This window comes from Theobroma cacao, chromosome 9 (assembly GCF_053813885.1).
Source record: "Theobroma cacao isolate CCN51 chromosome 9, ASM5381388v1, whole genome shotgun sequence".
Lineage (NCBI taxonomy): Eukaryota > Viridiplantae > Streptophyta > Magnoliopsida > Malvales > Malvaceae > Theobroma > Theobroma cacao.
In genome coordinates, this window is record NC_142647.1 from 9,051,617 (window position 1) to 9,067,846 (window position 16,230).

General features: G+C 32.8%; 2 protein-coding genes across 2 annotated transcripts; both read left to right on the top strand.

The window, feature by feature from the left end:
• The first annotated feature begins 1,245 nt into the window (after window positions 1-1,245).
• OCP3 (overexpressor of cationic peroxidase 3) lies at window positions 1,246-3,454 on the top strand. The gene is made up of 3 exons (XM_018126801.2): window positions 1,246-1,862; window positions 2,133-2,450; window positions 3,105-3,454. Exons 1-3 carry the CDS (start codon window positions 1,368-1,370, stop codon window positions 3,252-3,254), a joined length of 963 nt encoding a protein of 320 aa, XP_017982290.2. The 5' UTR covers window positions 1,246-1,367; the 3' UTR covers window positions 3,255-3,454.
• Window positions 3,455-12,496: 9,042 nt separating this feature from the next.
• On the top strand, window positions 12,497-14,617 carry HY5 (Basic-leucine zipper (bZIP) transcription factor family protein). The gene is made up of 4 exons (XM_007013779.3): window positions 12,497-12,722; window positions 13,049-13,232; window positions 13,356-13,512; window positions 14,434-14,617. The coding sequence occupies exons 1-4, from the start codon at window positions 12,626-12,628 to the stop codon at window positions 14,506-14,508; spliced, it is 513 nt and encodes a 170-aa protein (XP_007013841.3). The 5' UTR covers window positions 12,497-12,625; the 3' UTR covers window positions 14,509-14,617.
• The last annotated feature ends 1,613 nt before the right edge of the window (window positions 14,618-16,230 follow it).

The window sequence follows — 16,230 nt, forward strand, 5'->3', positions numbered from 1 at the left end:
GTTTTTCATGTTTATTATCAGTACCTCGCTAATGTTTCGCTTTGATTTACACATCTTGAAGCTACATCTATGGCTCAAGTTTTAGTCTTTGAATTTGCGTAGTATATAAAGCAGTAATATGAATGAAAAAGTGTGATTCATATATTTTTCTTCCAATTCTTCTGCTTTATTGAAACTTCTTTATTTTATTAATACTCTTCTAGAAAAACCTCTAGATTAAAGTATGTGCTCAAAATCCAACATAGTATTCGAGCTAATTTCTTAGCAGACTTATAAACTCATTGCTCAATTCCTTTGAATATTCATCTTGATAATTTTAAACCAAAATTTGATGGCAACAACAGGATTCTCTACCTCCACTCCTATCTTTTTCTGGTTTTAATTGCAACATATAGTCATTGAAGATGAAATCATATCTGAAGGCAAGTAGTCGAGATTGCTGAAGAACCTCTTGTCCAACGTCATGCAAATCCTACACTGGCTTGGATCAAACAGCACAATGAAGAGATATAAAGCTCTCTCGTGAAGCAGTTTCTGAAACAATATTTGTAAGAATAATAAACTTTGATGATCTAAAAGTTATTTAGGATACTTTAACAGAAGAATTCCAAGGAAATGATAAAACTAAGGTGATGCAAATTCCAAATCTTTCAAGGGAATTTAAGCTTCTAAAGATGGAAAAATAAAGAAGGAATACAACTCTATTCTAATAAGGTCTTAAAGGTAGTTAATCGCAATCTCATTACTACAGTAATCTTAAAAATAATATCAAATGACGGGTGTTTTTTTAACAATATGATACTTTTTCGTAATTTATTTTTTTTTAAAATTGAGTTTTAAATTTATTGAAAGAATTACTTGTTTTATCATCAACTAATTGTCAACTTTAACTTAACACAAAAATTAGAAAAAAATATTTTGGGTTTTAGTTTTTTTATATGCTAAAAATTTATATTTTTTTGTAATTTTAAGATTTTATAATTTTATAGTTTTTATATAAAAATAAAAAACGTTATGGAAATATTAAAAAAAAAAGGGTTACATTAGTGTTAAAATGAAAAAACTGAAATAAAGACATTGGATGTTCATGGAAGAATATTTTTAATTTATTTTTAAATGATTAAACATTTTACAGTGATTCGGTTGAGGTAATTTTATTTTTAAATTATAAAAAATTTATGATCTAAGTTAAACGGAGTCAATTTTTTTTTGCCCTTGCTAATAAACCGAACCAAATTCGAGTCAATTTTATTTCTTCACCGCCCCAACCAACGGATCAGACCATAAACCCTTCTTTTCTACTCTGTTCTGATAATAGATTTTTCATTTTGGCCTCCGTGGCTTCTGCTTTATCAGTGAAATCGTCAATGGCTCTACGGCTTTTGCCATTTTTTTCTTGCAGCGGACGCGTTTTCATAACTCAACCGAGACCGTTCGATGTTCTGCTGCCACGTCAGTCTCCTCGCCCTTCTATCCTGGCTTTCTCTCGCCGCCGGAGCAACACTCCTTCAACCACTTCTTCTGTGAAGAAAAAGAAAGTAAAGAAAGAGAAGAAAGGATTAGTGGAGGAGGACGATTTTGATGGAGACCCTTTTGAAGCATTGTTCAGTCAGCTGGAAGAAGACCTTAAAAATGATAACTCAGACATTGAAGATGATGATGATTATGATGAGATAAAGGAAGAAGACGTTGATAGGCTTGCAAGTGAGTTGGCGGATGCACTTGGGAATTTTGATTTGGAAGCATTTACTTCAACTCCAGATGATGCTGAAGAAGAAGAAGAAGAAAGGCCTGTAAAGCTTAAGAATTGGCAGCTTCGAAGATTGGCTGCTGCTGTCAAAGTTGGTCGCCGTAAAACTAGTGTGAGTTGTTCATATACTTCATTTTTCATTGCAAAGCAATAGATTGAAATTGGATAACCAAGATTAAATTTTGAATTGTGTGAATGTTACTTTTATCTGAAATTTGATTAGGTTTAGAAAGAATTGTTTTTTTTTTTTTCTTGAATAGTAGCCTCATGAATTTCATGATACTTAAAGAGCTATAGAGGCCTTATCAATATTGGCTTTAAAAAGAATTGTCTCTTTTCATAGAATTTGGTCACCAGCATTGATTTTTTTTGTTTTTTGTAGATTAAGAGTCTTGCTACAGAGCTTTGTCTTGATAGGCATGTGGTTCTCGAATTGCTCCGTGAACCTCCTCCGGAGCTTCTTATGTTGAGTGCTACTTTACCTGATGAACCTCCCAAGAGGGAACCAGTGCTTGAAACCAAACCTGTAGAACCTGTTGCTCTAGAGACCACAGTGGATAGTGTGAAACATGAGCCCAAGGAGCCTAAGGTGAAAGAGCCAGTCCATGTGATGCAACACAGATGGTCTGCCCAAAAGAGACTTAAGAAAGTGCAAGTTGAAACCCTTGAAAAAGTTTATAGAAGATCAAAGCGGCCAACTGTAAGTAAAGTTTATGCACTTTAAGATTAATTGTATCTGTTACTTACCACTTATCTATGTTATTTTATACCTAAGCAATTTTTGGTATTTGCTGTAACTATCTATTGTACAAGTCATTGGTAGTGAGAATCTGGACAATTTATCATAAACCCTGTATATTGGCGGTGAAAATTGGATGATTTCATGCAAATATTATTCAAGGATTAGAGTTGATTTTGGAAGTCATATTGTTGAAAAGTATTCTTTCTTTATAATTGTCCTTTGTGACTATCTTTGGTAGTCCTCCTATCAAGTTATTTATAAAAGACTCAAGTGGTACTTTTTAACTGAGGGAATTAAATTTGTTGCTTTTGGAAGTTTAAAACATTATTGTGTTTGAGCAATTTCCACTTGTTTCTTTCTACTAATAAGATCGAATTCAATATATGAGTACGATGTCTTTTTAGAAGCCATCCATATTAAGGTTAATGATGCTTGTTGCTATCTACATTTAGCTGCCTGGTTGGTGGAGCCTTGTTTTTCTTTTATCTCTTGTTTGATTTTGATATGGTTAAATTACAGAGATGGTGCTGTATTTTTCATGGCTGTTTATGATTAAAAAATTGCATGCTGGGATGTCATCTTACATGTGCATGCTTTTTATGAACAATGCAGAATGCAATGATTAGCAGCATTGTGCAAGTAACAAACTTGCCTCGAAAAAAAGTTGTAAAATGGTTTGAGGATAAGCGCAATGAGGATGGAATTCCAGAGCATCACCAGCCATACCAGAGGTCTGTTTCGGAAACAGTCTTCTCCAATTGACACACTCTGTATATTTCGTGCCTTTTTATGTGCTTCCTAGACTCATCAAAAGTGACTGGATGTAACAGTATCGTAGTCAAAGCTCCCATAATGTGTTTGTTTCTTATGCAACTTTATGTTTATACTCCATAAAATGTAAATAATCTTTATGTCATTCAAGAGCCCCACATTGGGCGTTTCAAGCAAGGTGGATTTGATTAGTGAAGACTTACTATGATCTAGTGCCAGGTTGTCTGATATTTGAATGAGTTTTTATATTGGACCTTTAACTATTTTAATAAATAAGAATTTGGATATTCATTGCTTAAAAATGAATAGTATAGTACTGACTTATCAGGAGAATGGAGGTTTCATGGATAGGTTTATCCCAGTACTAGTTGCAAAATATAGGGGTTAACATAAAGTGGTGTTCTTTAGGGATTTATTTAAACTGTGAAGGGATTGGAATCAAATCATAAAAGTATTTAATTGATTTTTTCTTTCTAATGTGTTATTTATGAAAGTTCTTTATCTTTTTTTATCTTACAATTTTTTCATATTTTTGCATATCTTCTTCTGTTCTCTTTGCACCAATTGAGTTGATCTTTAATTCATTTTTTCTTCCACGCAAATTGTTCAATCTATTTTATCTAATGTAGGGAAGTAAAACTACTATGACTCGCATTTAACCATATCTTTTAATCCCAATCCAACTTTACCACTTGAGCTGTGTCCAAGTGGCATACCTTGAGCAATGAAGTTGATTCAATGCTCCACCTTCAGTTCTGGGGGAAAGTTTTTTTTTTTTTTTTCGTTTCTGCCTGAGTTGAGTAGGGGATATTGATGACAGTTTAGGGCCTTGTACAGTTAATAAGTAATTTTAAGACAAGGATAAGGTAGCAAGTTGAAAATTTATGCATCTTACATTCAAGTTCCTGTGGTTGCATTCTGATGTGACAACACTGCATACAAGAATTACATAGAAGTTATTGGAAAGGGAAAGAGAAGCAGGAATTTCCAAGCTCAGCTGGTATGCGAAAGAAAGAGCAAATAATCATAATAAACACTAGTACCCTACTCCTGCTGCGTAAGTAAAGTGAAACAGTGAAAGAGCAAACTCATTGCCAAAACATTTCAATTCCAAGAGGCTCTAGTCTCTATGCATCTCTTCTCACAATTTTTGCTCAATGTGTTCATCTGAATAGACTTAACTCACTTCCAAGCCTCAGTTCGCATAGCCTAGGAGGTCAATGGGCTCCTTGGCGTTGCAAGCATTTTGACCATAATCGTTGTGCTATGATTAACAACCCAGTTCGGCCAAATGCCGACGTTGCCAAGTCCTGCAGTCTGGGGAGTTTTGGTCCCATTGGACGAAAGATGAGTCACTTTTGAGACCTCGTGAGTTTGCATTTGACCAATTGTTTGTTCACTAGGATTGAACCAAAATCTCACCTTCCACTAGGCGAGATGTGACATAACGTTTAATATATATATATTCACATACTTATGAAAAGAGAAGAAAACAATAACACCATCATAAAAGATACTGATAGCCGTCCAAGTTAGTACCAGAACGACCTCAGTTAACAAAAATTCGATTCCCATAAGTACTTTAATATGTGACAAAACTCCTTATATTTTGCCACAAGTTTAACAAAACAACCTTCAGCAGAACCAACATGGTCAACTCAAATAAAAGATAAAGACAAAAGTATGTTATGCATGGTAAAAATAGACTATCCATCTTTCTCAGATTCCATCCATTAACCCGTTTCCTTCATTCTCCCCTTCAAATTCTTCTGTCTTCCCCCTCCCTATATACAAGCCTGAAGCAGCAGAGATTCTGTGTCTCTTATTGCACAACCTCCAATAGAGTTCAGAAAAACATGGCAACTTTGCAAAGGTCTGCAGTTTCGTTCAGGAGGGAAGGGTCATCAGGTTCGGTCTGGGATGACTTGTATGTGCTGGGGGAAGACGGCACGGTGCATTACAGGGATCAGCTAAGGCCATGCCAGAGCACCAGAGAGCGCAGCAGCTCAACCCCAGTGCCCAACGCTTGCCCTCGTAGCATGTCAACCCCGGCCATGGATCCATCTTCTCTCATTAAAGTATTTGGCAAATTGTCTCGTGAAGATAAACCTTTTCCTGAAGTCCCAAAGTTACCACAATCCAAGTCAAAAAAGCACAAGGCTTAGTCTCAGGTTAACAGATATTCGGCATTTGTTGTCATTGGGTTCTCTGCTTCCCCCTATGCATTTTCCTTAATTTCCCATTTAATTTTCTTGACAAACCATATTTTATGTATTCATTTAGTAGAAAAATTCTTTAACATACCTCAATGGTATGACAAGTAACTTCTAAGTTACCTCAAATATTATATCATTCCTGTAAGTTCCTAGTATCTTTTAAAGAATAAATGGCAGTACAAATTTGGTCAGCATTATATAGTTAGTATTGGAGCTTACATCTCTATCATAAATATCTGAATTATTCTATACTAATTTCATCTCTTAACTTTCTTATTTATAAATTATATCCGTGTAAATTCATCCGAAAAAAATCCTCCTGCCAAATGTTAGCCAAAGACCCAATCTTTTTATGCAAAGGCATAGATTTCGAGGACATTTCCCTTTTCTTTTCAAATCAGACAAAGTTCGAACAAACCAAGTCCTTATATTAGCATTGTTCATGCAACTATTACGTATACTAGTAAAAAAAATAAAAAGATATCTTAAATATATGCGAAGACCAAACCCAAAGGATCAAACGTCCAGGAGGGCTTGAATCAAGAGCTACCAAGTAGCACCAGCAAAGGTTCCAACTAATCTAAAATAAAACCAAGGATTCAGAGAAAAAGATTACAAGTAATTAGTTATGTTTGGCTTTGAATCTCAATGTTCCAATTTGACAAGGATACGTGACTCTGTTTCTCCAGAAATTTAAGTCACACTTTGTCTTAATCCACTAGTATTGCTAACCACACAAAAGGGTCCTTGTTTTCAACTCACTGCCACAAATAGGTTTGCGTGGAGCTTATAAAAGAAAATTTTCCCCCACAAGGCATAGGCATTAATGGCATTAGCCAGAATCGCATACAAATTTCTACCCAATATTTCCAATATATATACATATAATTCAGACCTGAAATTGTAGAAAATGGAACAATGGCGTTAAACCCTTTTGTCAGATTTTTTTTTTGTGGAATTTTTCAAGGGTACTTTGAAATTAAGGAAAATCCAAGTGAAAGGTAGGAAAAAAAATCCAATTTCCACAACGTTGGCTGTGAAAGATGACTTTCCTTGCTGCGAAGATAAGAAAAAGGTACAGGTGTGGTAGGAAAGCAAGCGGTTCGACGTCCAATACTTGATGAGGAAAAAGTAGGAATGAAGTAGGGGTTGAAGTTCCCAGTATAGAAGAAAGGGACCATTCAATTCTCAAGGGTTTTAAAGAATTGCTTGTTCAAAGTTGAAAGCTTGCCATTCACTTTCGGGACCACTTTCTGCACTAAAGAAAAGCAGCTCCATCTTGCAGCAAGTAAGGCTTACATTGGCAAAATTCTAACCTACCTGAGCGTGTCACTCTTTTTGGTTTTGAGTCCCCTTTTTCTCAATTTTCACTGAGGGTAACTTCATTGCCTGGATGTTTATACTTGTTGACATGAACCAGAATGTTAAAATTGTGTTTAATTAGTAAGAATGATGAGAACTTGTTTTACACAATAGTTAGTTATCTAAAATGAAAGAGCTTAGATGATTAACTTAGTCATTTTGTTGACAAGTTTTTCATCGTTTCGACTTTTAAATATTTCCTACCAAACATGGAGTTATGACCCAAGAACAAGTTTAACTAGCTACTGTACTTTCTTACTTTGTACAATCTGTTCAATTAGCCATCAACTTAGAAAAGTTTGAGCCTACCTAAACCAATTTGTGATCCATTAATTACTCCCAGGGTTCCATCCCTGTCGAACTCACTTCCCTCAAAAGGCTAACACCATTCTCACCCCAAGAAACACTTATTGCACACTGAAAGAGAGTGTAACTAGCTAGCTAGCTATAGCAGAACTCCACTAATTTCTGTCTATAGCCCTTTAACTCCAACCCCAGCTACTCCAACTATTCCTTCGCCAAAGAATGTATATGCAAATCCTTCTCTCTCTCTCTCTCTCTCTCTCTCTCTCTCTGTGTCTCTGTGTCTTTCTTGCTTGAGGGGATGAGAAATAATTAGAAGTGGGGGCTCCTTTCAGCCTAAAACAGCTTCAAGATTTTGGTCTTGTGGCCTATCTAAGCTCTTCTTGATATTTGCTTTGGACTGAAGGGAGCTCCTAATTCTTTATTTTCTCCGGTCTTTTGATACTTTTTTATGCATATGTGCCTGCATATGGGATTATGGATCTGATATTAACTCTAGCTACCATGGATTATAGCAGCAGCTAGCTCCATTAATTAGGTATATTATATTTCTTTCTCAACACTAGTTTTCACAACTTGGAGTGTATGGGCTTATATATATTATATGATGAAACTGCACCTCTTTCTTTATATGAATGTAATTTCTTAGCATATGTAAGTTAGTTTTGGGACAATTCTAAGGAAAATTGTCTTCATTAACTCAGGTTTAGGCTGATATAAAGCAACAGAGAATAGTCCTGTGTGTTTTGTTGTTATTGTTCAGGCGAAAAACAAAAACATTAATCTTATAGTGTTGTAACTCTTTATTTGATTGATTACAGCTTTACGTTGATCCATGAGTTTTGTAACTCATTGTTCATTGATTACAGCTCCCTTAAATTAGAGACTAAGAGGAGTTTGTAGGTTGGAGTTTCTTTTTTTTTTCTTTTTGAGGTAAACTTCACTTATATTTTTTATGATTTCAATTTTTCTCTTGTGGTATTTTGTGATTTTTTTTTCAATTAACACCTTGTGTATAATTTTTATTCACATAAAGAGTTAGGCTATTGGAGTTTTCTAATAAAATTACAAAAAAACAAAAATACCCTTATACGTGAATAAATATTTGAATGAGAGAAATAATTTTTTATATATTTTAATAATTATTTGAAAATTAAAAATAAATCTGGTCAAAAATCAATTGAAAATCCATGAGTAAAAGTAATAGAATCAATTCCGTCGAGATACTTGTTTTCTTGTAATGTTAACTATTCAATGAATTAAATAATCTTGATATTATATTATTATTGTATCAAGAGTAATATAAGAAAATACATTAGTTAATAATTTTTAGTTGTTATATTTTGCATATAAAACCAATTATGCATACAACTTTTCTTTCTTCTGATTTTTTTTTTATTTTTATCAATCACTTTTTTAGTCTTTTACAAGGTTTGCAACTTTGTTTAACATTTAATTTTTAAATATAATCAGTTTTTCAGATTTATTTTTTAGTTACCAAAAGTATTTATACGGTTTAATTACGCAATTAATTATTATTTATTTCATTTCATTTGATTTTCGTATGCTTTTTACTATATATTTTTACTGAAAATATTCTCTTTACTTTTGTAACCTATTTGAATTATAATTAAATATATATATCATTCTTATTCCGACCACTCAAGCCAAAAATTCAGGCTTTGCCCTAGACTCATTCTCTCGCCCTATTAGTATTGCTGATAATAAAATTATCATAACCTTCTTTATTGGTTGACACATACATCCATTTATTTATGTTTTGATTGTAATTTAATAAACATGCGATCATTTTATAAACATATATAATTGTGAAATTTAAAATATTTTTTGTTGTTGTATAAAATAATATTAATTCCATTAAAAAGAATCAACGTGACCATTTTTGGATAATTATATATACATTATCCTTAAGGTTCCTCACCTTTAACAGTATAACTTTTGATCAATTTTATTTGTAAATTAGAGTGGATTAGAACAGTTCATTAATCAAATTACTCGTTTAGACTTGCAAGTTCGACTCTTTTATCCAAATTAAGTAAAAATTTTTAATAAAGGATTACACATTTTATTTAATATATCTAAAAATTAATATAATAAATATTTTTTATTATATGTCATTGATCTCATATCAATAAGAAATGAGATGATTTTTAGGTTTATAAATAAAGACACTTCTAGATTGAAAACCAAAACGAAATTTTGTTTTCTTGTTACGGTAGGTATAGCAATGAGAAATATCCCTAGTATTGATCGTAGGCATAATTAACCAAGGTCCCATTTGATTTATGTTTCATTATTATTCTTCATAACAATTTTATATACAATTATTTTTGAGGGAGAGGGAGAGTCTCGACTCCAGTTCATTTCCTTTGTTATCTATGAGCTCATAATGTATGTATCAAAGGTAAAGGTAAAGATGTTTATGTTTTTGGAAATGAATCATCCAAATTAAAGCATCACTACAAATGGGATGTTTTTGGAGACTCCTTTTCCATATTGTCACAGTGATGGAGTGATGATATGCGCCTGATTAAATCCCTATTACAAGGCAATGAAATGATGATAAAAAGAAAGCTAGGAAACATTGCCATTGTCCCAATCTATTCCCATTCCTAGATTTGGATATGAAACTGTTCAACTTTGGGTGTATAGAAATGTTAAGTTTAGACACGAATTGTTATTATATTAGTAACATATTTTAGATACTTTTTCACATACAAGTTGTGGTTGGCAACCCCGACCCTTTATGGCTCTCCGTCGCCCTATTTACCATTTCTCTACTTTGTTTTTTGTTTTTTTTTTTTTGAAAAATGCCATTTCTCTATTTTGTTGTTCTTAATTATATTATGCAAAATATTATTACTATCAGGGGTGGAGCGTCCCTTTTCAAAAATTTTAAAAATATTTATATATTATATATATTTTTTAATAAATCTTTAAAATAATTTTTATTAAATTATTAATATAAATAAAAAATAATAAAATGACTTTACAGATTCATTTAACTTTATTCTTAACTCTTAAATTTTTCTCAACTCTTTTAGAAGTTTCTTCCTGTCTCTTTTCATCTCTTTCTTTTTCTCTTTCTCTTCCTTTTTGTCTTTTCATTGTGAAATTACAAAGAGTTAGAGTATCTAGTGCTTGTTTGGTTTTTTTTTTTTTTTAACTTATTCACCTTTTAAAAGTAAAAGTTAAACTAAACAAAAATTTTGAAAAGCTCTTAAAAAAATAATTTAAAAAAAAACACGCTTTTTTTTTAAGGGAAGTTTCCTTTTTGTTTCAAAAATATCCTCATTTATTAAAAATATTTCCAACATTATTTGTTTTCATTTTTATATGATTTATAATTAATTATAAATTTTATATTATATAAAAAAATTTTATACTTTTTATAAATAAAAAAATAAAATTAATTGTTTTCCATTACGAACAAAAGAGTTTGTTATTAATAGAAAATTATTTATTAAACACTCTTTATAGTAATTTTAATCAAAATTAGAACTTATATAAATTATTCTGTCAAACAACTTATTTATAAAAAAAAAAACTTATAAAGTAAATTCACCAAACAAATTTAACTTAATTTTAAAAATTATTATTTTTTATAAAAACTTCATAATAGCTTTTAAACTAAAAAAAAGTTGGGCCAAATAAACTCTTCGTCTTTAAATAACATTGATTATATGAGAGAAAATTATTAATCTTATATATTATACTTAATTATTTATATTTTATGCATTATTTTTATTTGTCTTTGACCTCCAATAAAAATTGATTAGCATCGTCCTTAATTACTATTATTTATACGAAAACAATCTGATCACTTTCCTGACCCAATGAATTTATTTTATTAAGTATAAAAATTAATATAAAATCAAATTTATGTTAAAATTAAACAAATCAAAAGTAAATTATATCATATATATATATATATATATTGCAAATTATTTAATAATAATTATAAATTTTACTTATAAAAGTAATACTTTAAAAAGAAAAGCAAGGACTTTCAAAAGAAAAAAAGGAAAAGCAAGGGTTTCTTGGTCAGCTTAATTACTGCATTAAAACTCTGACGCCTTATGCCAAGCCAAATGGTCCAAAACGTACATGAATCCTGGCCCAGTGAAATGAATAAGCCGTCTACTCCATATTAAATTTAATTACAGCTTTAATGCCTGTTGCTAATGAGAGTGGATTAGCATTAGTTAATGCATTTCAAAAAAAAAAACTTAACGTTACTTAAGATGATATTTACAAAAAAACTAATTAATGTAAAGCTTTTTGTTGAATTTAATGAGAATAATGTTTTAAATAAAAAAATATATTTTATTTATCCTTAACTAGTACTTGTAAACTATTGTTAACCGGTTCTTTGCTAAAATACTTTAATAAATAAACAAAATTTCTTTTACGGCTAATCCAAATAATTAAAAGTATATAAGTAAGTATGATCAGTTAATTTTGTTTATTAATATTTAGTACTAACGCCAAAATAATTACTTTTTTATAATTAGGATTTTGACAATAAATATGGAAATTCAAGCACTTGTTAACTTTACTTTTGAAAGTAATGTTTCCATTTAATAAAGTATAAAAAATGATCACATTACTTATCAACTACTATATTTAATGTAAAATTAATTCTATATATTATATTTGTACGAAAACATTAATTACTTGAACTCTAAAATCTTAAATATATATGTCGCGATCTGAATCCAAACACTATTAACTTATTAACTTTTTAAATTTAAAATTTTTTATATAGATCTAAACAATTACGATATGCTATTTTCTTTTAGTCAATTGGTAAAAATAATATAAATTTATACTTCAATTTAAGTTTCAAAACATCTTATTCATTGAACTAAAAAAAAATATTATTTTTCGCCTTTAAAATTTACTCCAAAATAATAAACACGTGTGTCGCACGTGAACAAACCAAATATAGAAAACTCATGCACAGATATTTTTTATTAAAGAAAAATAAAAAGAAAAAACGAAAAACTTTTTGGCAAAAAGTAGAGGTTGGAGCAACATGGGCAATCGCAACCAGCAAATACGGTGGTCCCAAATATATTATCCTCGTTGCGTTTCCTTCCTCTCAACTCAACCCATCCGTCCGATATAATCCCAATCCAACGGGTCAAACCCATCCACGCTCACTTCTCATTAACCTTTGATTCAAGAGCCTCCTCATGGCTCCTATACGTCCACGCTCCCTCACTCATATCCCTTCGATTCAAATCAAATCTGACGGTTGATATTCTTTTGCAACACTCTCTTTCTAATTTACTCACTGTAACATTAATATCCCGCTCTTTTTCTCCACTCCAAAAAAAAAAAAAAAAAAAAACCCAGAGAAAATCTCTCTCAATTTGTTTATTATAGTATATTATGCCATAGTACTATTTCTTTTCTCCATCTTTTTGTTTCAATAAATTTTTACATCAGAAAGAAATGCAAGAACAACCAACGAGTTCAATTGCAGCTAGTTCGTTGCCTTCAAGTAGTGAAAGATCTTCGAGCTCTGCTCTTCAAGTTGAAGTCAAAGAAGGTAAGCTTTTTGGTTCTTTCTGTTTTTCCCGCTATTGTTACATTAAAGCTTTAAATTTTGACCAGAAATGGCTTATCTTTGGTCCTTGATTGTTTTTCCTTCCTTCCTACATCTTGATTTTGTAGAATAAGATGGCTTTTCTATGTGGATTTTATGAAGTTTTTAGCTTTCTCAACTGGGTTTTATTTCTTTTCTCGAGAATCACTCTTCTCGAGAAAATCCATTGAGATCAACAGCATTTTCACATGTTACATTGCTTTCCTTTTAAGGAAAGAAGAAACGTTTCTTTTTTCCTTTTTAGTTAAAAATCAGAACGTTTTTGTAAGGTATGGAAAGCGATGAAGAGATTCGGAGAGTGCCTGAGATAGGTGGGGAAGCGTCTGCAGTTCCAGCTGCCGGTCGAGAAGCCGGTTCTGTGGCCGGTCCGGACCGGCTTCAGCCGTTGGGGGAGGGTGGCCAGAGAAAAAGAGGAAGGAGCCCAGCGGACAAAGAAAACAAGCGCCTAAAGAGGTAAGATTTGGACGGAAGTGGGTTCATCCCGATATTACTGTTTTGCCCCTTTTTTGGGGGAGTTCTTCTGTGGGGCCGGTGGCATATTGGTGATTCTGTGTGTTTTTGGTGGGTGTTGGGAAGGTTGTTGAGGAACAGAGTTTCGGCACAACAAGCAAGGGAGAGGAAAAAGGCATATTTGAATGAGCTGGAGACCAGAGTTAAAGACTTGGAGAAGAAAAACTCTGAGCTTGAAGAGAGGCTGTCCACGTTGCAGAATGAGAATCAGATGCTTAGACAAGTAAATTATTATTTTGTCAAATCGCCATCCCCATCCCCATCACCATCCATAACATTACATCATCATCATCATCATCATTTTCATCATCATTATCGTTCATTACCATCACCTCATAATTGTCCCTTGGATGGAACCAGTTGGGTCATACATCCATGTTTCTTCGTATACTATCAAGATTCTCGAAATATCAATATCAAGGATAGAATGTTAAAACATTTATCGGTGTTAATGAATATACAAATGTGCATACATATATAACCATCATGAAATGGCTTTATTACGTCATAATTTCCCAACTTGCATGTTATTCACGTCTAATTTCTTGTCCTCTGTTTCTTTCCCCACCCCCCTCCCCCCCCCAAAAAAAAAAAAAAGAAGTGAAAGATCACGAGCTTATCATTAATGGGGCATGTGGGGTTAGCCCACCTGGCCACTACTAGATGATGGATTTTTTGTCCCGTCATACAAGGATGGGGCTTGAGAATATGTAGATGTGAAACCCTAGCTAGTCTTTCCTTTAGGATGTGCCTTGGAAGTTTTCTGGTGGCTGCAGCATTCCTTTTATCTTTTTTGTTTTCTCTCAATTTTCGGCCAAGGAGTAGCTTTTCTGCATATGGCCCGGAAGAGAAAAATGAAGGATGGTTAGGAGAGGACTATACTGGGCCTAGTTGCGTAAGGAGAATGCTGTGGTTAGGTTTGGGACAGACAGGAACGGCCCAGTTTTAATCAACTAGATTCAGTTTCTGACTTGAGCCCAAGTTTTTGGCCGGCCTTGTGCCTGTTTCGGGATTAGGCCGGTGTTGGTTTTGTTGCATGCGTTAGCACTGAGTAGGTTTTTGCGGATGTGATAAATATCTGATGCACAGTAAATAACGTGGTAAGTAAGAAGAATGATCACCTCAACTTCGTTGTAATTTGCAGATAGTGAAGAACACGACGGCGAGCAGGAGAGGAGGAAATGGCAGTTCAAATGCTGCAGCAGATGGAACCCTTTGAGGAATGACTTGAGTACATAATTGCTGGGAATTGAAAAAAAAAAAAGTTAATGTAAAGAGACTTGTATTACCTATGCAATGAAGCAGCAAGAGTATAGAACTTTGGCAAATCTTAAATCCTAGAATATGATTGGGGCCACCACCGACACTTTTTCCATCTAATGAATGTTTTAAAGTTAGAGAAAACTAAAATGTTATCGTCTCACAATGATGGCAATGAAGAGTTTGCCTAATGGTTTTTTTTTTTAGGCTTGCGACGGCTAAAACGAATCGTGATTCATCTGTCCAAAATTTGGTCAATGGGTTTATGCTGCTAGTATTTAATGGTAGTATTGGTTGTGGAAAAAGATGATGGAATTAGGTAGGGCGTCGGCCTGTCGGCAACAACAGCAAATGAGTTGCTAAAATTCATATAATTTGTATCGAAAATCCTGTCAAAGGTAACACTGCAAGTTGTTTTGAGTTGGCATTTTCATCAAATTAGTAGATAAAATCATAATCTTAAATCCACTCTTTTTGGGTCTCCCATTTCAAGATTATCTTCAATCTTTACATCTTGTTAATAGGATAGGTACTGCTTTATCTCATTTGATTAATTCATTCTTTTTACTATTTTTTCTTGTAATTTCAAAGGCATAAAAGATCAAAGGAATTTCAATCCACCGGCATTTCGTGCCCTGATTGAAAACAAATATAATTCAATATAAAATTTAATTATTTATTTTCGAAAATAAGAATGGGGACACCCATACGGCCATAGCTACCTATATTCTTTCTTAAATAATAAGCCTCTAATTTTGCACCATACCTTCTGCTCTTTGCTAACTGCTAATTATTGTCCTTACCCTAACCAATGAATCTGCCTTTGATATTATTTTCAATTTCGTATTCTGAAACTAAAAGCATGTGTTGTATCAAATGAGAACAAAAGAAAAACAATATCTTATTTGATTAAACTCGTATACCAAATGAAGTAATATCAATTAGTAATATTCAATCAAGGAAAAAAAAACAAGCGCAGAAATATTAAATAATAATTCGTAATTATCTGAATTAAAAAAATATCTTGAAATTTTTAATTTCTATTTCAGTAAAACCCAAAAAAAAAAAAAGTTTGAGAGCATGATTTGCCCAGCGCCAGCGCCAGCAGCCAGCATTGCTGTTTTCTTTGAGAAGGAACTACACGCAAGATCGACACGTGTGTCGACTTCATAATGAGAAGAGGGTAAAGTTGTAAAATCGTAATTAGTTGAAAGCCCAAAAAAGCAAGAATTAAAAATTAAATCCAACATAGAGAAATTGTATCCACCGACACCCACTGGAGCGGCAGATGGGAAGTACCGGCTATAGCCGGTTACCTTTTTAGAACAGGCTGTTACCAGCGAAGAAAGACGTTTCAGAATGTCTCCTAGTTGTCCTTTTCATGAAAGAAACTGGTTAACTAGCAGCTGGATACGTGTAATATTGTTATTGGCTCGTTAAGCAAACGGTCAAACCGGAGTTTGACGGCTTTTCTTACAAGACCCAATGGCAGTCTGACATATCATTGAGCTCATGGTAGTACATTTTAAGTTCGTTTGGTTTTTGATGGACAGCAACAGTACGTGGCTTACGAGTCGTGGCTAAGAGCTAAACTGCTAGGTCCGGATGTTTATACCGTACTCACATAATTAATCTTTTTTTTTGAAAAGCTACTCACATAATTAATCTTTTACTTAAAAGA